The sequence below is a fragment of the Primulina tabacum genome, chromosome 8, assembly GCF_025594145.1.
Source record: "Primulina tabacum isolate GXHZ01 chromosome 8, ASM2559414v2, whole genome shotgun sequence".
NCBI classification, from domain to species: Eukaryota; Viridiplantae; Streptophyta; class Magnoliopsida; order Lamiales; family Gesneriaceae; genus Primulina; species Primulina tabacum.
This window is the reverse complement of record NC_134557.1, coordinates 39,659,734-39,682,390: the sequence shown is the minus strand read 5'-3', so window position 1 is coordinate 39,682,390 and position 22,657 is coordinate 39,659,734. Positions and strand designations below refer to the sequence as shown.

At 33.9% G+C, this 22,657-nt stretch overlaps 3 protein-coding genes across 8 annotated transcripts; 1 reads left to right on the top strand and 2 right to left on the bottom strand.

Moving 5' to 3' along the window:
• Positions 1-6,267: 6,267 nt before the first annotated feature.
• LOC142552544 (chaperone protein dnaJ 10-like) lies at positions 6,268-10,725 on the top strand. Of its 3 annotated transcripts, none has more exons than XM_075662230.1 (10): positions 6,268-6,518; positions 7,192-7,292; positions 7,360-7,419; positions 8,293-8,375; positions 8,501-8,663; positions 8,748-8,877; positions 9,377-9,535; positions 9,662-9,834; positions 10,067-10,147; positions 10,526-10,725. In XM_075662230.1, exons 2-10 carry the CDS (start codon positions 7,206-7,208, stop codon positions 10,619-10,621), a joined length of 1,032 nt encoding a protein of 343 aa, XP_075518345.1. In that variant the 5' UTR covers positions 6,268-6,518; positions 7,192-7,205; the 3' UTR covers positions 10,622-10,725. The 3 variants fall into 3 exon arrangements, with proteins under 3 accessions (XP_075518345.1, XP_075518343.1, XP_075518344.1); XM_075662228.1 differs by having other exon boundaries at positions 6,268-6,576; positions 7,197-7,292; XM_075662229.1 differs by having other exon boundaries at positions 6,268-6,576.
• Positions 10,726-12,175: 1,450 nt separating this feature from the next.
• On the bottom strand, positions 12,176-15,487 carry LOC142554117 (26S proteasome regulatory subunit S10B homolog B). Its single transcript, XM_075664765.1, has 10 exons — positions 15,261-15,487; positions 14,244-14,363; positions 13,887-14,023; positions 13,626-13,787; positions 13,455-13,541; positions 13,263-13,349; positions 13,020-13,157; positions 12,692-12,883; positions 12,511-12,609; positions 12,176-12,386 (listed from the first exon to the last, which is right to left on the bottom strand). The coding sequence occupies exons 1-10, from the start codon at positions 15,361-15,363 to the stop codon at positions 12,312-12,314; spliced, it is 1,200 nt and encodes a 399-aa protein (XP_075520880.1). The 5' UTR covers positions 15,364-15,487; the 3' UTR covers positions 12,176-12,311.
• A 964-nt stretch (positions 15,488-16,451) lies between these two features.
• On the bottom strand, positions 16,452-21,393 carry LOC142554116 (SUMO-activating enzyme subunit 2). 4 transcript variants are annotated; one of them, XM_075664763.1, is made up of 11 exons: positions 21,185-21,393; positions 21,011-21,100; positions 20,499-20,582; positions 20,193-20,411; positions 19,993-20,094; positions 19,101-19,532; positions 18,792-19,021; positions 18,353-18,446; positions 18,039-18,221; positions 17,829-17,926; positions 16,452-17,079 (listed from the first exon to the last, which is right to left on the bottom strand). In XM_075664763.1, exons 1-11 carry the CDS (start codon positions 21,227-21,229, stop codon positions 16,731-16,733), a joined length of 1,926 nt encoding a protein of 641 aa, XP_075520878.1. In that variant the 5' UTR covers positions 21,230-21,393; the 3' UTR covers positions 16,452-16,730. The 4 variants fall into 4 exon arrangements, with proteins under 4 accessions (XP_075520878.1, XP_075520875.1, XP_075520877.1 ...); XM_075664760.1 differs by having other exon boundaries at positions 19,101-19,559; positions 21,185-21,392; XM_075664762.1 differs by having other exon boundaries at positions 19,101-19,559; positions 21,194-21,391.
• Positions 21,394-22,657: the final 1,264 nt, after the last annotated feature.

Genomic DNA, 22,657 nt, shown 5'->3' with positions numbered 1-22,657 from the left:
GAGAAATGGTAATTAGGAAATATGTCCCTAATAATACAGATACTTTGGCACGAATATCGTCTTTTCTCGAAGGAAAATTGGCAGAATGGTGGCATATGACAACATTACAAAAGAATTACAAACAATTAAGAGGTATTAACAAACATACTCATTTGTGTTGTAAAGAAAATGCTCTTCCAACAATTATTGAAAGTAAGCCACAAAGGCAGAAAAAAAGCATTAGATCTCATCCTTATGCCAAAAGTGGAAGAAGCGATATTAGTTCTTGGAAACCAAAAACAGTTGTGGTCCAAGAAAAAAGCCAGAACTTAAAAATGTGGGCAGAGAAGTGAACCATCAAGAAGTACGATGTTATCCAAAGCATCGAGCACATCTCGAAGCACGAGAAAAATATCTACAAAGAAACTTTCAAAGGAGTTCACACTCGAGCTAATGAAAATTATAAAGATTGTAATTGTTTGATATGTGGAGCAAGGGGTCACATTTCGACTAACTATCCAGAAAATGATAAAAGTGGAATAAAATGCTTCAATCTTACCCTAGATATTGACGAAACAGTTTATTACCAAAATCTCATTCAAGTATATCAGTTTGATGATATTGCATCAGATGAAAGTATATATGAAAGATGAAAAAGTCTTGAGTCAGGAAGAATGTGATTGAACATAATCCGAATCTGACTGAATAAAATTAAGGATGAAGTACAAAAACTCAAGATAGAAGTAGCACAGACCATGTCCTGAATTTATATAGGAGCAATCCAAATTAATATAACAGCTACTTTAAAGAATGAATAGATTCACACATAGATGTTGCTATATGTGATAAACAAATGGATAATCTTCAAGATTCAATACCGACCAAGAACAATATCAGGGAATCTCTGTGCAGGGAAATTGAATGAGCAATTTATTCAAGAATTGCTTATATATTTCATATGTTATATCTAATACACATCATTCAGAATTGTTTATTAGAAATGAGTTTATTGAAATACCAGAGATATTTGGAAAAGTTCTTCGGGCAATTTATCCAGAAAGAATTGAGTTTCTAATAATACAAGAAACATATATCCAGATCCAAGACAAAACGATTATTGACTGGAACCAAGAAGATTATCTTTTCAACAAGATAGAATAACAAGTTACAAGTGAGGAAAAACACATGTCCAAGAATTCCAACCGAGAATAAAAAGTTTTTCAACAATAGAAAAACTTAGATGTTCGGAATGATAGATGTAAGTCGAAATAGTATCTGATATTATAAGACAAAAAATTAAATTTACTTGTAATATTATATTTAATTTGGAACAACCTACGATATGAACTTACCAAAGAACGATCAATATCGGAGAATTGGAAGTTCATATTACCAAAGAAATTCAAGGAAAATAACCATATCAATTGGTTTTGGGACTAGAGATTCTCGAGAAATATAAACCTTGGAAACATATGGAAAATTGAATGAAATTCATGGTAGATGATAGAATATGGAATATCTAATGACCACGAGCCAATTCTCGATGTACATGCCAGTATGATGTTATATAAACAATATAAAATATAATATTTTGCTACTTATATTGATTCAGGTGTTGGAATCTGTACAACATAAAAGAAGTTTTTCCAAAAGAATTGGAAGAAGAATTACTTCATATTGCTGGACATTATTTCTCTAAAATAATCTTAATCTTATGCATATGGACTAAGATGATATAAATATTAATCGGAGGTGTTGGGAAAACACCTTGGTACAAGGTAAAAACACTACCGATTTATTTTCATGATTCAAGAGATGATATTATGTTAGGAAATAATTTTTTATAAATGTTTAATTCTTATACACAAGAAAATGAGACTAGAAAATTAGCGTTCACAACATCATGTGGTCACAAAGTCACGGTCCAGAGACTAAGAGATGCATTTAACATAAAATTATAAATCCAGTTTAACAGCAAGCGAGGTGATGAAGTAAAACTTATGAACCCAAAAATGAAGAATTCTAGACGGTTTGGAGAAACGATGTTCCAATTAAGAGCAGATAAGGACCTCAAATCAGCGGAAATAGAATTCATTAAGATAGTTTTACACCAGAATGATATAGAGTTTGAATCGAAAGTATCCCTAGAAGATGACAATAAAAGGATAAAAAAAAATTAGAATGAATATCTCTTGACATGGTGAGATAAAAATCAACTCAAAGTCAGCATTAAAATTAAGGAAGACAAAGAGTATAAATTTTTCAAATGCAAGCCTAACACGATGAACATAACTGATAAAAAGATATGAATATTATTATCAAGGAACATCTGGAACTTGGTTTAATCAAAAAAGGAATTTTACCATATAGCAATCCATGCTTTCTTGTAAGAAATCACGATGATAAAAAAGAAATAAACATAGATTAGTTATTAATTACTAAAAAATTAATAAGATTCTGGAGTTTGATTGGAATTTTATACATAATAGATAACATTTAATGAGTTGTACACGAACGCTAGAATATTCTTTAAATTTGATTATAAGTCTAGTTTCTATCAGATTCGATACATGAAGAAAGCAAGAAATTCACATCTTTCTTCACACCACAAAGACACTATATTTGGAAGCCTTACCAATGAGATTGGCTAATTTACCCCGCGTATTTCAAAGAAAAATGGATAATCTATTTAAAGATTATTTGAAATTCATGTTTGTCTATATTGATGATGTTTTAATATAATCTAAAAATATGAAAGAACATATCAAACATTTAAATATTTTCTCAAAAGTTTGTAAGAAATAAAGATTGGTTCTATTTTAAAATAAAATAGTCATTGATATAAAAAAGATTGAATTCTTCGGAATAGAAATAAATGAGCTATAAATAATTTTGCAAGAACACAAAATAGAAAATATGCAAAAATTTCACATATATTAAAAGAAAAGAAACAACTTCAAAGTTTTTTAAGAGTTGCTGATTTTGTTGGAATGTTCATTAAGAACCTATCAAAACACAGGAAAGTGTTTAGTCAATTACTGAAAAAGATCCAAGATTTATATGGACAAAAGAACACACACGAAGAGACTTAGCCAATTAAAGGAAATTTGAAAATTTTTTTTCCCCAAAAATGGCTATTCCCTAAGATAGAGATGATCTGGTATTATAGACAGATGTCAGTGATCATTGATGGACAACATTTTTAACAAAGCTCACATCAAAAGGAGAACAACCATGCAGGTAGGGGTGAGCAAGATTTCGGTTAAACCGAATTAACCGATCAAACCGAGCCAATTCGGAAATTCGGTTCGGTTATTTCGGAAATTCGGTTTTCAAATTAAAAAAATTCGGTTATATTGGTTAATTCGGTTCGGTTACGATTTTCAAAATTTTGAAATCAGTTAACCGAATTAACCGATATAATAAATATTATTGTTTATCAATTTTTATATATATTTTAATTTTTAATTTTAAAATCGTACTAATTGTGTTCAAACTAAACTTATACATTTGTGATGTGTATGATTTTATGTTTTATGCATTTGTATAGACGGTAGTGTTTAAGAAAACTTACATATATAATTAAATTTAAATCACAATTTTTTTTAAAAAAACTAATTGGTTAATTCGAGTCGCCGACCGAATTAACCGATTTTAATTCGGTTCGATTTTCATCGGTTATGAAAATTAATTCGGTCGGTTCGGTTATGGCTAAATATTTCGGTTCTAGTTCGGTTATGGCTAATTCGGTTCGGTCGGTAACCGAACCGACCGAATGCTCACCCTACATGCAGATATTGCAGTGGTCTATTCTCAGAAGCAGAAGTCAAACGATGACATATCAACGAAATGAATTTTATGCAAAAAAAAATGGCCTTTGAAAAATTACAATTATTTTTATTAAAAAATAAATTTACTTTAAAGGTTGATAGCACTTATGTAAAATCCTTCTTGAAAAAAGAATAGAATCTAAACTCGAGAAAGCTAGATTATTAAGATAACAAGTTTTATGTCAAAATTATAATTTTGATATTGTGATTATCAAATCTCATGAAAATATTCTTGCAGATTTTTTTAATAAGAGATGTACAACAGTGATATTGATGTCATCATAAAAATGAGAGACATTTGAGAGAACATCTTGAAATACTTCAAAACGAATTTAACAAGCTTACTCTAAATGCAGAAGTTGCGGATAGGCTACAACAAGCCAATAAGAGAATAGCCTCTGATCGAATTACAGGATATTTACAGACTTATACACAGCTATTGTCTGTAATGCAACGACCTATCCTCCAAGGCATTGAGAAGCCATTGGTTTTTCAAATGGAGAGTTTTCGAGTACATGACTATATACATGTAGCAGAGAATTCAAGTACTCTTAGCACAAGTGTTAAGTCGGTATCATTCCCAGATGAGTCGACCAAAACAAAAATTGAGACTCCAGATATTTATCAAGAGTCTTCAAGTCAACCATTTATCTCGGGGATTGAAAAAAAAGAGATCAACATTAGACCTCATATAGACAAGGGTATATCTAAGGTTGGTACTAATGAATATGCACTTTATTCATTTTAGGTATATCAACAGAACTAAGAGAGATCGAAGAAAATAATATTTAACCCAGCCACTATCAGAGTTTGTGTAGTTGAAAAATATCATAGGGTATGGATGAAACCAAATTCATACCAAATGAGGTTAAGACATTGTATGAATTTGGGGCTCTTGGCTCAGTTTATACTACATCACTCAGCTTCCTAGAAATTTCAGGATGACCTAAGTAGATCCAGGAAGCTGTTCATGAAACATGGGCAATCAACGACTATTTTTCCAGATGAGACATTCTGGAGCTATACTTTTTCAGTACAACACCAAAATCAGCCGGAAAAGGCTCACACGAAGCCTTTCATTTTATTAAACTAAGGAGGGTAGATACACATACTCAAAAATATATAAAAAATCCTCCATGTCTTGTTACTTCAATAACTGAAAATGACATCTCTACCAGAAGTGCATGTGGTCTATGAGTCTATCTAACCGATATTGACAAAGTCAATTTTCCATTTAAGTTTTATCATAATTATGTAAATGGATCTGTCATGTTAAACACTATTGATAGAAAAACAACAAATTTTGCAGAAGAATTATTTTAAAAGAAAAAAAAATCTTCTGTTCAATAGCAAGCCCTCGAGCTGTAATATGGATCAGGTGGAAAGATAGTCAAAAAGCATCTGCCCAGAATGCCCGATTCAAAAGGAGCTAGAATTCGGGAAAGATTTTCGGCCAAGATCTGACCAAAAGCATAATGCAGAGATAAGTCCAAATGGTGAAAGAACACACAAAAAAACAATTTTCTCGGGAACCACACAAAAACATAAGTTTCCCGACAAAAAAAAACAGACATGTGATCCAACCACTTTGTTAGTGGAGAATTGACTACCACTAAAAGGCGTTTCCATTAACTGATCGAAAGATGGATCACTCAAACTCCCATAAAGATAAGCCACCAACTAGTGGTTGAAGGAATCACCACTCACAAGATGTTTTCGGCCACAACTGAAGAATAATTCACAAGATTGAAGTCTAGATTTCAAATACACAAAGACTTCTATAAATACTAAGGTAGAATGAAGATGAAGACATCATTCAACCTCATAATTTTCTTTCAAATAAATTGTAATATTTATCTTTCTAAATTTATGTGTTGTATTGTCTCTCTCATGTATTATTTTCAAATTGAACTACTTTATTATACATCCTGAGTTAGGAAACGAAAAGAGTTGTGTTATGTGTTGTTGAAGGAATATACGTCGGACTCATATATTGCGACTGTGTGCTTGGACTGCGAGAAGCAGCATATAAAATCCGATGGATATAACCCGACGACACTCCGGTCAAAAACCTAAATTGTTCAATTTATTCTACGGAAGCATGATGATCCATTAAAAAAACAATCATATGAAACATGATATATAGGCTGTAAACTTTGTGTAGTTGCATGTCTTTGTTTTATATGCGTTTAAGAACATGTTCGATATGTATAACAATGTCATGTATCATAATTATGAAGATAAACGATATTTTTGGAAAATTTATAGGATTACTGAGCTCAAACAAATATTCGGAAAAATGAAGAGTGAGGAGAACGTTATATTTGGGGATGAATAGTTATTAATAGTTTGCCCAAAATATAATGATGATAATTTAACAATGATAATAATAATAATAATATTAGATATATGACACGTTAAGATCATCAACGAGTTCGACTCGAGCGTTTCCAGCGACCATTCGCATTTAGGTTGACGGTTTTAAGATAACCAGTTATAAATTTCATGCCATAATAAGACAGCAAACCAAGAAACGATTTACTACTCATTTGTTGTTTTTTTGTATCTTTCGACAGCTGACGCCAAAATCAACGGTCTACCCCAAGGCCAGGTAAATTTTTCCTTGTAAGAAGATGGCAAGCCAACATTCAAGAACCCAGTTTCCTACAAAGAATTCTATAGAAATTCCGCGGATCGAGATTCAATCTTGTTAGTGTTTTCTTATTGCCTCACCATGAAATCTGAACCTGCGACGAATTAATGTGAGGTTCTTCAAAAATTATGATATTTTTTTGCGGTTTCGTTTCTTTTTCTTCTGAAATTGTAATCATTTTTGGTTGTCCATATGTTCTTGAAAACAGCTGCATTGAAAAAGCCAACAGATATTTTTTTATGGGTTGGAGTTCTTTATACTCTTGAATAAATGTGCATTCTGCAATGCAGTAAAGGGATCAAGAATTCTGACGAGATGTTTTTTTTTTTCTTTTTTTTTTGTGTAAAAATATGCATGAAGTTCGAATTTTTTTTGCCTTCCCTCGTGCATTTGTTTATATAAGTTTCCAAAAAGTAAGTTTAGAGGGTGATTATCAAAAGAGGAAAAAAACCAAGACTGACTGCACAAAGTAAGTTTAGAGGATGATTATCAAAAGCGGAAAAAAAACCAAGACTGACTGCAACAAGTGTGCTTGATGAGCCAAAAAGCTCAGGCCTTTTAGTTTCGATGTTAATATTATAATAATTTAGTATCCATTATGCTTAAGCTTGCAATACTTAATGTTGGACTTTGGTGTTTTGCCAAGTTTCGATCTTTTTAGACTCTGGTTTACATGCTCTTGAATTGTTCTGAGATTTAATTTTCAATTTTGTCATATTTTTTTCTTAGGTGAGAGATAAAACATGGTTTTGGATAAAGGGTATTATGATATCTTGGGTGTTGAAGTGGATGCCTCACATTCCCAGATTAAGAAGGCCTACTACCTGAAGGTGATCTTTCGAATTGAATGACTTCTATTTTCAAACTTTTATGATTGTTTCGTACTTTGAGTTTTAGGCAAGGGTTGTGCATCCGGATAAAAATCCTGGAGATCCAGAAGCTGCTAATAATTTCCAGGTAACATGAAGTAAACTAAGACGCAACTAAGTTGTAATCTGATTCCAGTTCGTTTACTTTCAAAAATTTCTTTTGTATGTTCGTCTTATAATTCCCTCTCTACACATACAAGAAGTTCTAGTGCGAGAACTTGAATACGAGAATGATCCCTAATGCCATTAGCTCTTCTGTTAACTTTAAGTTAGAACGCTGGTGTTTTCGATGAAAGTCGTTTGGTAACATGTGAAAATGCTACGGTTGTGTCAGCATGGAAATTAGTATAAGGTTTTAGATTTCATTTTCAAAATAACTAACAAATTTGCATTCGTTAGTAGGAGAAAGGCTGATCATCTTGTTCATCATTTTTTTCGTAGTTTGGTTTCTCTCTGGTTCTTAATCCCAAGAATTTTAGCCGGAATTTTCGTAAATTTATGTTGGGGGAGATGACCAACTCAATTTTTTTATAGTTTTCTGGCTTAATGTGTTATGTCCATGACATAGCTGAAAGATTAAATAAATTGTAAGCAGTAACTTGTGATTCTAGAGAAAAATGGATACTACATAATAGTTATCGTTTTATCTCAAAACTTCTGAAGTTGAAGACAAATAGGCAGTATATATAATATGAAAAAATAACATTAATTGGAAGACAAAAAACCGAGATAAGGATTTCGTGCAGCCAGCACTAATAGTCATAGAAAGAGGGTCCTCAAGTCCTAGCTTTGCCCCTGAGGTAAGTGAAACTGTTTATTGCGAGTCTACTTAGGTAGCGATTTCTCAAGGAGTTGCCCTGTTATGAGATACCTTTTCGTCTATTAGGCTAGTTTTTTCAGTCGATTTTTCATGTTATAAAGGGGCAATTGTATGCTTTCATCGGCTTCTAATTGTGTGCAGGTACTTGGAGAGTCTTATCAGGTGTTAAGTGATCCTGGAAAGCGTGAAGCATATGATAAATATGGGAAACACGGAGTACCAAAGTATGTAAAATATGAAAGTTTTAGAATTCATTTGACATGTGGGAGTGCCACTTTGATTTGAAAAAAGTAATAAGAAGTTGAACATGAACAATTTATTGTTTTTTGTGCATTCTCCTTTTATCCAGCGACTCTATGGTTGATCCTACAGTTCTATTTGGGATGATGTTTGGAAGTGAATATTTCGAGGATTATGTCGGGGTGCTTTCATTGCTTTCATCGCCACCCCCTGAATTTGATCCGGGATTACCACCTGAGGTTCAGCAACCAAAACTTGAGAAGATAATGAAGGTTTGCTACAAACTTATTTTAAATTTTAGGAAATATTTGTGTGTGATGCTTAAGTGGTTACGTGTTTCTTTAACCTACACGAAGGCGATGCAAGATGAAAGGGAAGAGAAACTCGCAAAAATTCTGAAAGATCGTCTTGAATTATACGTTAAAGGTGAAAAGGATGACTTTGTCGAGTGGGCTAGATTAGAAGCTCAGCGTCTCTCTCAAGCTGGTAAGCCATTTTGCCGCCGCCGATTAATATCTATTAAGGAAGTGACCCTTAGAGTTTGGTGTGGGTGGTGAAGCTTTTCTCACAATTCCACTGATACTCTTGTGTCTTCAACCTCTTTATCATTCTAATTTTTCAATCAACTAACCAAACAATGAAATATATTAACACTTAGCACAGTTATAGATGTTTTTATATTTATGCTATTTTCTTTTCATGCAAATTAAATTAATTTTAGATAATTTAAAATTATAATATAAAATTATTAATTATATATATATAAAGATTATGCACAACGCAACGTGTGTGCATTGACGACTAGTATTTACTGAGTTTATTAGTCATAGGACAGAATAGCACCAAAAGACGACTCACATTGTGACCGAAAACCTAATTGGGGAACATTCATTTAGTGTAGTGGAAGAATTTTGAAATAACTTTTGAGTGTCTCTGAGTGAATTTTCTCGTTCTGAAAGAGTGAACACATTTTTGTAATCTCTAGCTTTTGGCGAAGCCATGTTACATACTGTTGGTTACATCTACACGAGGCAAGCTGCAAGAGAACTCGGAAAGGGTAAGCGCTACATGAAGGTACCATTTCTAGCCGAATGGGTTCGGGACAGAAGGCACTCCAGAAATACCCAGGCTGCAGCAGCTCAAGGTGACAATGCCCCCCAAAAAAAAATCAAATTTCATTTATAGTTTTTCTACAATCTTAGTCTCTTCAGCCCCCAAACAAGTGATATTTTTGGACAAATTTTGAAGCTGGTATTTGTTGGCATTTCAGCTGCTGTTTCGTATATTCAACTCCAAGAGGAATGGAAGAGGTGTAACAATGAAGAGAATAAAGATGAAAGGATGACGAAAACCGCTGAGGAAATAAAAGACGCGATGTTTGGTTCTTTCTGGCAGATGAATGTGGCAGACATAGAGTTTACCTTATCTCATATCTGTCAAATGGTAAGTTTCGTTTCGAGTCTTTTGCAACATTCGATGCTATTCTCTGCTACACAGTGTCCCGTAACTTTAAATCTTTTCAAGGCATGGCAATGTCATCAAGGAAGTATTGATGCATTTCATGCAAGTCTTGATACTTATTTAGCGGTTTCGTGTTGGAATTAACAACCAAGTTGAGCACATATGGTATGCAAATTCTTGACAAGATCTTGAATGGTTCCAAGGATATTCTCAGGTTCTCAAAGATCTTAGTGGTTCCAAGGATATTCTCAGGTTACGGGCGAAAGGTTTGAAAAAACTTGGGACAATTTTCCAAGTAAGTTATTTCCCTAGTGTCAATCTGTTGCCTACTGATCACACCAGGTGTGTGTGTGAATATGTTATTGATGAACACTCAAAGAAGCATTGGTAATCACCAAAATGTACAAATCTCCTTGTATTAATTTGTCCTATATGTTAGTCTGCTTTCAGGTTTTTGTCCACTAATTAGTCAAAATTTAGTCTTAGCCTGGAAACCATTTTTTTGTTACTTCTAGTCCTTTTTAGCCGGAGTTATCCGGTGCCATGTCAACAATATCCGACGTCGTGTCAATAATGTCTTCATCATTTAACTACACATACGTTTTCCTGCACTTGTTAAGGTTAATTTATATATATATTGAGTTAGTTTTTTTTTTATATATATATTTTTTAGGGTGCTAAGGCAAGATACAGTAGAGAAAACAGCTTGCGACTGGAAAGCACCAGAAGCATAACTGATGTTACTCTGTTCAAGCCAACCTTAAATTGAGGTTATTTTTGGATGATGTAAGTATTCAAATTTTGCTTGTATTTTGATTTTTTTTTTCATTTTTCGTCCAAATGTATGTATTAAAGCCAAACAAATAATAATCCTCTAAAAAAAGAAATATTGAATGAATTGATAGTAAATTCTGATATATCATTCAGGTAATATTTCCAAAGGGGTTGCAAGCTATTGATTTTCCTGTACGTTGATCGTTCTTTGTTTAATATGAGATCATTTATGGTGTGCACGTGTGTGTGTGTCTATATATATATATATATATATATATATGTTGAAACATCAATTACTTCAGACTTAGTGGTAGAATCATAATACATGCTAGTGCACCGACGCATGCGTAGCATGTTTGTATAATATTTTTTATAATTCATTTGATTTATATTTAAATGATGACCAAAATATAATTATAAGAAATAGTGAGAGACTACATTGTAATTTTGATATATAAATTAAAAAATAAATTGAAAAACAAAAGAATAAAAAAAATGACATCAATAAGAATTGAACCTAAACAATGACTTCATCCGGTGAACTACATATAATTTACATTAAAGTTTTAACATTTTATTAATATATATAATTATTAAAACATACCATGACACCAAAGTTAGTTACTCTAAGTGTCTTAAATTTAATAGAATAATATAGATATTATTGTACGATTTAAAATATTTGAACATGACGATTAGATTGTCATATTTTGGATGGATGATTTACGGTTCCTTCCATTTGGAAACTCCATTAGCCCATTGGATAACATCTTTCATAAAAAATTTGTATAATTACATCTGAGGTTTTTCGTAAATACAAAATATCCAACAATATTTAAATATGAGTAGGTCTTTCATAATATGGTCTCACATATTTTTATTCGTGAGACGGATCAATCATGTCCTTATTTACAATAAAAATTAATATATTTGACAAGAAAAGTAATATTTTTTCGTGGTTGACCCATATAGAATATCTACTTCACGAAATTGACCAATGAGACCGTCTCACTGCAGTTTTTGTGTTTAAATATTATGTTTACCTCTTGTTATTTGTGAAAAATAACTAATAAATTCTAAAATTAAACATACATCCGTCAGATTTATTTTTATCTTACATTTTACACCTTTAAATTTGTATTTATTTTACATTTTTTGAGAGTTAATCGTAAGAAAACGCGAACCTCAAGAGAAAGATATATAATATTTAAATATAATTGAATTTTTTTGTGAATATGAAAAATCTAGGAGTAGTAGATATAATTAATCTTAAAATTTTTATGGAAACACAAAATACAAGCTCTTGAGTTGTGCGCATCTACATTAATCTAGTAAACGATAATTTTTTTTATTTACAAAATTCAAATTCTAATGATACCAAATGATGAAAAATCTATTTATATTATGGTGTAAATATAGAGTCACACGAGGTGATTGTAATATCATTTAAATTGGTACCAGTAATCTAACCTATTTCAGTCACATGGTTCAAATTGACTATCATACATGTCAAACCAATCTCATCAATTTTTTTAAAGTAAACCAGCAATCGAACATGCAAACTTATTTTAATGATTTGGTTAAGAATTTGTTTTACGACATATTTAATTGCATGCCAACAGTATGAACTTAAAAGATCACAGCCAGAAATATCTTACAACCCCGTCCGGAAAATACAAAGGCTCCTAATCCTTCCCAAAATCCGTATTATAATGTGCAGTTGATTCAAGCTTCTTAGCTTCATTCAGTTTCCTTACGGCCTGAAAAATTATACATCACGAGAGTCGATTATAATTCCATCTCAAAGACATTTAAGCACCTTTCTAGTTGGCTAAATGCATTGAAAAAAATTAATTTGGATAATGGGAGTTGAGAAAATTTTACCTTCATGAAATCTTCATGGATAACATAATCGCGCTCTGCTCGAATTGCTGACATTCCAGCCTCCGTGCACACGTTTCGAAGATCAGCTCCGTTAAAACCCTGGCCAGCCCAACCCCTCAATAACAATTTGTACTCCAACTACATTTAAAAAAAATCAACTGATGTGACATCTCTAGCTTACCTCAGCAAGTTTAATCACAGCCTCATAATCTATTTCACCATGTTTAGCTATTCCGGCAGCATGAATCTTCAGAATTTCCATTCTTGATTGCTCATTAGGCAGTGGTATTTCTATTTTTCTGTCTAAGCGACCAGGGCGAAGAAGGGCAGGGTCCAGAACATCAGGTCTATTTGTGGCCATTATCATTTTCACCTGCACACGCCAGTCAAGACAAGTCACATTATAGACAAACTGGCTGCAGTCGGTTCCCCTTCAGCTCTATGAATTAATATTGTATCGACACTCAAATGCATATTTTGACATTTGCAGTAAAAATATTGAGCAATACCTTTCCAAGCTGGTCGAACCCATCAAGCTGGTTCAGCAATTCCATAAGTGTCCTTTGAATTTCACGATCTGCGCTAGTTCCTTCACTGAAACGACGCCCACCAATGGCGTCAATCTCATCCATAAAAATGATGCATGGCTACAAATGAACAAAGTTATCGTCTTTTACGCGAATCAACTACGATTTTTATCAAACTCATGTTTGTGAGGCAAAATATGAAATCGTATCTACATATTCCCTTACTTGATGGTCGCGGGCATAACCAAACATTTCTCTGATCAATCTTGCACTCTCGCCGATATACTTATCGATAATTGCACTCGATACCACCTACAATCACAAATTCGCAAGAACAAGCGCACACAACACAACTACGTGATTCCAAGAAAATAGGAGAGTTGTGCATGAAACACAGAGGCAATAATAATTTTTTACCTTTAAGAAATTTGCATCAATGTTGCTAGCAATTGCTCTGGCCAATAATGTCTTGCCAGTTCCAGGAGGTCCATACAGAAGAACCCCCTAAAGAGATGTGCATGATTATGAACAAGTAAATATACAAGCCAGGTATACATGAAACTTGCCAACTTCACAATCATTTGTTACCTTGGGAGGTTTAATGCCGACCCTTATGAAAAGTTCTGGATTCATTAAAGGTAATTCAATAGATTCCCTTAGTTCTCGGATTTGATCGGATAACCCACCCACAGCAGAATAACTCACATTTCCAGGGTCTTCATGAAGCATACTATATACGACTGGATCAACCTGAGGGATAAACGAAAAACTAGTCACAAAAAAAGTTGAAATGAATCATCACCATGAATAATTGCTGACAAACACCCAAGCACTAGCACATCCATGTACCTCACGAGGGAGTGCTCGCATAATCGTGAGCGTAGTCATATCAAGAACTACTCTGGTGCCCGCTGTGAGTTTCTCTTTATCCACTTTACTGCGGCAGCCCACCACGTATCTTGGTCCGCTGCTGGCTTTGACTATCACTGAATGTGATATATAATGTCAATGGAAGTTTATAAAAGATAAGCAAATCAAAAGGCCAAGATCCGAAAAATGATAACACATATTATTAGCCAAAGCTCTGGGATAAGAATCCTTCATTTTTATTAGAGAAGAACCGTTCCAGTAAAAGGATAAGAAACGTCAACAAGAAGATAGATGGGCTTTATCCTAATAAATAAATGAAACTAAAAGGTTACTCACAGCGTTCATTATCCAGAGGCCTGAGAACTTCACCGATGATCTGTCCAACACTCTGGAGAGACTTCAAGTCATCCTCAGTTTTAGCGTATTCCTTCTTTGTTGCTCTCAAATTATCGCGTACTACATCAACGGTATTTTGTGATTTTTATCGTAGTCTTACGTGAGATGACACAGAAGAAGAAAAGAACATGCTTTATGAGATAAAACCAAAACTTCCAGAAAAATCTTGTTGGCATCTAATTTATTGTAAGCAAGCAAGCAAGCAGCCTTTCCAAATTGGGAGTCACAAAAATCCAGAGATACAAACTACCAAATACGTATAACAAGGGCTTCAACATCTACTCCTATTCAACGGCATCAAACAATTAAAATAGAAGGCACAGACACTCTAATTGACCCATCCCCTAGATAATGACACATCTATACAAACATCTTCTTATAGTGCAATTGACCCGACAAATCAGTAATAAGCTTAGACAGAGGAAGAACGTGGACGGCTTGGTCTATTTTGAGAGACAAACTTCTAAACAAAAATATGCAACAAATGTGAAGTACATGGAAAACCCTTGAAGGGCTTAAAATACACAGGCAGAAGAGAATATTCACTGTATCGAAATTGAGTACAAATAAAATAATTGTCCGCAAGACCCTGAGTCGATGCATGTATATGTGCAAAGAATTCTCATAATTAAAATTGCACCAAATTAGTGGCACCACGAAATTTTCGGGCCAAACCCAACAGAATTCGGGTAACGGACCTCTAACAGTTACAAAAGTAACTGATGAGTTATGACATTTCAAGATTTTATCTTTTAAGGAGAGGCGACTGTCGTCAAGCTCACAATTTCGTAAGGAAAACCTTACTTAACAATTCAACTTCCTTCAACCATTCATTACATACACTCATACGCGAAACACTACACATATAAAAGCAATTGATGAAAAGACAACTCCGAAGCAACGAAACGATACATTTAAAATTAAATGAAGAAAAATTAGGGTTCAAGAGATTGAAACCAGATCGAACGCGGCCTTCGAGCTCTTTGTGATGAAGGAGCTTTTTCCGATAATCTGCAACCGCCGTCTTGCGGCGGGCGGCATCGTCGTTCTCGCTTGCCATTAACGTTCTCTTTTCTATTTGATAGTCTTCTTGGATCAAAGGGATGTTCGATTCAGCTTATTGTTCAAGGCAGAAGCACTTTCTTGTACGGTCTCAGAGTTATTGGGCTAGATTAGGGATATTGTCCTAAGATGGCCCATAATAAAATATTATAATTTTTTTAAAATAAAATATTTAATTTCAAATTTTCGCTCTGTTATACTAACATTGTTCGGTTATTTCAAAAATATGAATTTAGATTTGGAAATTCAAGTATTTGAAATTCCATTTGGTGTTTGATTTAAAATTTAAAAATGGTATTTACAAATCCATTTCTTGTTTGGAGAAAAAATGATTCGAATTTGGAATTTTAAAATTTTACTAAGCTACCCTTAGAAATCATCTAAACATAAATAAAATTTGATGGGATTTGGATAAAAAATTAATTGTATGTAGTTAAAATTCAAATCCCACCAAATCTTATCAAATTTGATGAGATTTGTATATACTCATTGAAATCCCATGAAATTCTAAACAAATCCAAATCCTTTTTTTGAATCACCTTGCCAAACAGTAAAAATAGTATTTTGAAATCCAAATCCCATGAAATCCTCACAAATCCTGATTGCCAAACACACTGTAAATAATAGGCCAAATTTTTTTTGTTATGCTATATTTAAAGATTTTCTATGAGTTTGATGGACCTACTACACATACCTCAAAAGTAACAAGATGGAACAATGCTTAAATACAGAGCAGGGGGGAGCGATGGCCGCCGAGCGCCAACTGCGGGCATTGGAGTGAACTGTGGAGTGCTCGGAACATCGTGATAAAGACGTGCAAATTCACTATTCCTTTCAATCTTTCATTTGTCATTTGATAGTTATTTTGCTTATTTCTTTTTTTCAGAATCGACGAATCCGATGATATTTTGTTTCAATTTTTCTCTCTTTCTTTGAATCAAACTTTTCCTTACCACAAACGTTCGGATCCATTCCAGTTAAAGATCTACATGATAACCAGACTCATAAAGAGAGCTTACGAGATAACGAGTGCCTGAAAGTGTGGCATTGAAAGCACATATGAAGGAAAGCCGAGAGAATAGAATCGCCAGTGCCAACAGAACCTTACTTCTTTACCTAAATTCCAAATTCCTTCATACACGGACCCTGATAATCATATATTACATGGTTGATCCTACCTATCCTTCTGAGTTAGGATACATCACAAAAACGAGGGGAGAATAACGCATCCAAGGCCGAGCAATCCAAGCTCGTTTTTAAAACTGGAGGCACCATACAAGCACCAAAAGAATCACCAATTCTGTACTTTAGAAAGCTAGGGGTGAGATGCGCTATTTAAAACGAATCTAAAGGAAAAAGAATTGCCTATTGCTCCCTCTTCTTCTTGCTACAGTCGGATACCCCGTCGTCAAGCATGACAAGATCATCAGTACCATCGATTTCTTCCACTTTTCTTTTAAATTTTGTTTCACTGGTAACAGAATGATCCGAAAGAGAAGAACCAGATATGTCGGATAGCTTTCTTTTGTTTCCAGTTTGTGTCGGGACAATTTGTAATTCATCTTCTTCAGTTCCAAGAGAGTTAGCCACAGATACAGCGGATGTGCTAGCACCATTGTCAACAGCAGGCTCGTCGTTATTTTCTTCTGATGGGGGTTGTGTCCAGCCAGAGAGAATCATCCCATCAGGTTCTTTCTCCTCGTCAAATTCCTCCCTGAAAAACAAAAATTAATTGTACGCCGAGCACTTTAAATTTTCTTTTTCTTTTTTCTTTTCAAATTGGCACATATAAGCAGCGGGGCAAATTGAGACTAACTATCGGGTATCAAACAGAACGTGAAATCATAAACCAAAATAAACTTCGTATAACAAAATGGAGCAAGTGATATGGATTCGCCAACTGATTCAGGAAAAAGTAGAGTAATAGAAACATGAGGGAAAATGTCAGGAAAAAGTAGAGTAATAGAAACATGAGGGAAAATGGAGCAAGTAGGAAATTAAAGAAGAAATTTGTCTCATTATGTCTCCAATCTGAAGGACAGAGAAGGGGTGTTGATTTTGGATACTGCGATTACATTAGGAACCATGCAGACTGAACACCTTTTGATTTAGGGAATGCAATATTTCGTACAAACGTGTTAATCTTCGTGATAATTAAAAATCAAGGCAGTTGGTAGTCAACACAAATGGAACAAGTACCGAGCTTAAATAAAAACTTATATTCAATTTGCTTTACAATTCAAACAATCAGATCCGAAATATTATTAAACCATAGTCAGTTATCTTCCCTGGACTAAAATCTATTGAAAGAGTGACAACTTAAAAGTAGAAGTGTAGAACAATAATAATGTAATGCCACACATCTAGAAAGTTCGGGAAAGAAAATTGCATTGGGTTCTAGAGAAAAAAAAAAAGCTGTGATTCTGTGAAATACTGAACAGGAGGTTGTATCATGAAACAAACCTATGTTCGACATTTATGCTACATTTAAGCTCTTGCTGTAGATCCTCAACTGTGAGCATTGTTCCGCCAGTGACTGGAGAAGGAAGTTTAGCCAGTACCTAAAGAAGATGCAAAAGCCAAGTGTAACACCATCATTGCAAAAAAATTGGGAACAAATTGAAAATAAAAAAAAGTATACATATATGAGTTATGAAAGTTGACGCAATCTACCTTTTCAAGGTTAGCTGCATAATTAGCAACTTCGTCTTCCTCAAGATCTTCACCAACCTCATAAAGAAGCAATGAACCATGCATGATCAAAGGCAAATTCATGCCAAGCTTTGCTTTCACAATCTTGTCAACTATGTCCCTCAACTTTGAACGATGTGTATTTACCACAAGAGTCAACGGTGTCTAATGGCAAAGATATATGGTGGGATTAGAATAAAAATGTAAAAACTTGAATTTGTTCCCTTTTGTCAAAATAAAACAAAATTCCATGCAACAGTGACAAATTTGAGGAGAGAAAGAAGGCGCCAACAAACCTTGGAACAGACATAGCATGACTTGTTTGGCTCAAACGGCTCAACTGGCATAAGAAGCATTTTTCTTGAAGTATGTTCAAGACAATAAGTCATCCTACAAACACAAGATCCTGTTAGGACGTAAAACAAAATTAATACAATAAAGTATTAGTGTCGTGATCTGTTTATAAAGAAAAGAAAGCCATTTCAAGTCAATCTCATTTCGGTCACATAGTTCCTCAGAAGATTACCATTGTGCAGTGAGTATTGTTAGGGAATTATTACCCTAAAATTTGAAACAAAAGGAAAAGAGAGAGAGGAGAAAATGTATAGCTGCCTAGGGTGAGAATACTGTGCATTGCCGACCGGTGTCTGCTAAATCTTTAAAATGTAAATAACCTTATGTATGAATGACTAGGCAATACATGAAGCACATGGTGACAGAGTAAATATAATCCACCTGTAGCTTTTAGCATCATTTTGCAGCACCTTAACAGCCTCAATCACAATCAACCCAGCAATGATGGCATTTGTTGTGGCAACAGCATGCACAATATTGCCAGCAACACCTTTAGCCTCAAAGAGGCTATGCAACGGGATGCCAAATGAAGAAGCTCTGATATTTGCAGCAGCAGTAACAAATTCCACTGCCAATTGATCATCTTTATCGAAAATCATGTTACCAATCTCCTGAAAGATAAATGTTTTTAACATGCCGAAAATGAAGACATTGCATAACAGATATTACATATTTTCACCAGTCTCAAACCTTTTCTCGCTTTGCAAAGAATAATCTTACAGCCTCCAAAAAGACTTTTGAGTTTTCCTTTAAGCTCCAAAGATCTTGTGGGTTTTTCAGATTTAGAGACGCCATTGCAGAAACCGATGAAGTATCTCCGGGGACAGAATTCTTCTCCAGATTCCCATTCTGGCCAATCAGTTCAGCTGGTAGCACATCTTTGCTATAAGTAGGCCTTGGCCTTTTACGATTTTTCCATGTCTCTTCATTGGACAGAGCTACCTCAATGTTATAGCCAAAAACATGATCATATATTCTCCTTGCATATTTTTCAATATTCTCGTCTATTTTGCGCTTGAAAACATCTTCTGTCGGTTCTGACGAAACAGAGGCATCACTTGAACGAACATTCAAATCATTTTCTCGATTTTTATCCCCAAATAACTTAGCAAAAAGCAGTTCCTTTGCCCAAACAATGCAATGAACAAACTGCAATATTAGCGTTCAGTATCATAGAAAAATACTTGTAACATATGAAATATGAGACTATAAGAGACAAATCAAAGGCTTCCTTCAATAACTACTTATGGCATCATAAAAATTATAACACTTCTCAAACTGACACACGCAGTGATAAAATATGCACAGTATATGTAACAACTGTAGGTCTTTTATATTGAAAATAAAAAAAGGAAAATAGAAGAAGCAAAAATAATGATGAAGTGCTCACACGGACTTTGCTATCCTTATTCAACTGTAAACCATCAACTCAATAACCCAATCCTATGTCATCAAATACTTGGTAAGTAACTGAATTATGAATACCAAGTACTCACTGCTCACACATATAAACATAAACATAAAGCCAGTTACCCATATGCATCACAAGAACAAAGGAGTATTGATATTAAGCAGTTGTTACCTTTGATGGAGTACTTGTGATAGTACAAACGGGGTAAGTTTTAGGAGCTGGCTTGGACTGGCATTCATAACATTCTGTTCTACCCTTTACATGAACGGTAACCTGTTTCCGTAAATTAAAAAAAGAAGGGGTGAGATATCATGAAAAATTAATAGCAAGTATATGGCAATTGACACAGAAAAAGAAAAAAAAGTCACAACCTGTCCAAGAAACCCAGTAGTTCCACTTTCAATCAACGGAACAGAAGCAGCCAAGCAAAGGCGGTTCACATGTCGCCGGGCATCTAAATTGTCAAGCCCATTCAAAACAACATTGAATTGCCTGAAGAAATCAACATTGAAATCAGGATCCCTTACATTTGCATGGTATGGTGTGATGTTGATGTGAGGCCTAAATCTGAAGGCAGCATCACGAGCAACCTGGTTTAACGTTTAGCCAAACAACATGAGGAAAGAGGGCTCCGTAAAAAAAGCAGGCATCTTGAAAGAGACTATGTCGACACTCACTTTAGCTTTTGATTGCCCAACATGTGATTGTCGAAACAAGAATTGTCTATTAAGGTTGCTCACTTCAATTGTATCCATGTCAATCTGAATTGAGGCAAGGTAATTATTCTCGACGGCCATCACATTTTTAATACCACCATTTGGTGCCATAAAATATTAAAACCAAAACACCATAAAGACGCAACAGCTGAAACAATCCAAAGCAGCACAGATAAAGTAAAACCAAATTCAAAACAAACCATTTTCAATTCAAAATTCAAATCCCATAATTTTAAGTTCCGAAGCAGCTTAAATAACACATGTAAACTCACGCATAAAACGTTGCCACAATAGCTCAAGTAAAACCCACGGAACAAACACTACAAAGTGCAAGTAACAAGCAAGACCAACAACTAAGTCCACCAGATTGGCATTCCTAAAACCCTAGTGGTATAAGAAAGAACCGAGTCCTAAATCACCAAAACAAAACACCTAAGCGACGTAATAAGAAGATACAGACAAAGTACACTCACGACATGGATATCTTCGAACCCTGAGAGCGCCAGGGTTTTGAGAAGCTCACACCCTATGCCACCGGCTCCCACCATAAGCACTTTAGCGCCCTGAACACACCACGAAATCGCAGCAATTCACCAACTAATTCGAGTAAAAACAGAACATAACTGCTCATTCGCAGAATCACGTACAGAATCTACCTTGATTGGAGATAATTGTTGCAGTTCCGTAGCCATTGCAGAGAGTGTGTGTCCCCAAAGTCAGCAGTTGAGGAGTCTTCGCCTTCAAATTTCTTAACGCGCTGCGAATCTATTCTTTTCATTTAAAAAGGAATTAAGGGATTTACATGTAGCCCTCCAATTTAAGGAATTCGTAGATTTATTATCGTTACAAGTGCGATCATGTTGCAGAGCTCATACTTTAATTATTAATTTTTATTTTATTCAATAACTTTTTACCTAAAATACATAATAAAATGCAACATACTTAAATTTTTTTTGAAATTACATATAATTAAAATTTTAAAATTTACATTTCATTTAAAAAATCAAAAATAAAAGAAAATTATGAAATACATAATTTATTGACAGAATCTTTTACGAAAATTTTGTTCTAACCTCTTGATAAATTACTTACGTTGCACGTCACTCAACCTTGGATCATTAACATTTTTCTTCTCGATGTGATATTATTGCTCCTTCTCCCTTACTTCATTCTTCTGTGTCCTAGATTGCCCAATTTTTGCATAATCTTGCGAGTCTTTGCATCCTCCATTGCAAATCCACGGGGATAGGATTTTTTTTATCCTTCTTGTTTCAGTGATTTTTTTGAAATCTTTCGTTTTCATCGATATAACAGTCGATATAACGATCTTGCTAAATTCATGCACATTGTTTCTTTCATCAGCGGTGCGTGTATTGGAGCGCAATGAATTATCAACTCCACTTGATATTCTAAATGTGTTATTATTTGTTCGAACAAGACAGGTTTGCACAAATTATTAAAAATTAAACGTTCCAAACATTATGTATAAAAAAATACAATAAATTACACACAAAAAATTTGATTTATAAAAAAATCTCAAGTAATGATAAACAATTTATGGTTGATTTGTATATATGAATTGAGTTGTTTGCATTTAATTTATTGTATTTTTTTATACATAATATTTTGGTGCGTTGAATTTTTTAATAATTTGTGTAAACGAAGCTTGTTCAATCAAATTACAACACAATTTGGAGCACCAAATAGAGAGAGCGAGTATAGAGAAAGATGATGAAAACGATTCACCGTCAATAATATTCTTCAACTTTTGGGTAGCATTCATCGAAGCTCCGTTGAATTTTTACAGTTATTTAATGTGAATCAACAAGATTATTTGATTTTTTACTATATACTTTAGATTCTTTTACATCATATATAAATAAACATGTTAATTATTTTTATTATATGTTTCCGCACATCATTTACTATATTCAATGATATCCTTAGTTTTAAATAGCTAAAATAAATAGCCAAAAATTCGCAATGAGACTGATGAGTAGAGAAAGAAAAAAGTTAAGCGTGTTGAACTGATTATTTTTGTAAAGAAAATATTTCGAAATGATTAAAAAATACTTTGAAAATTTTATTACTTTAAAAAAATATTTAATTATTGTGATATT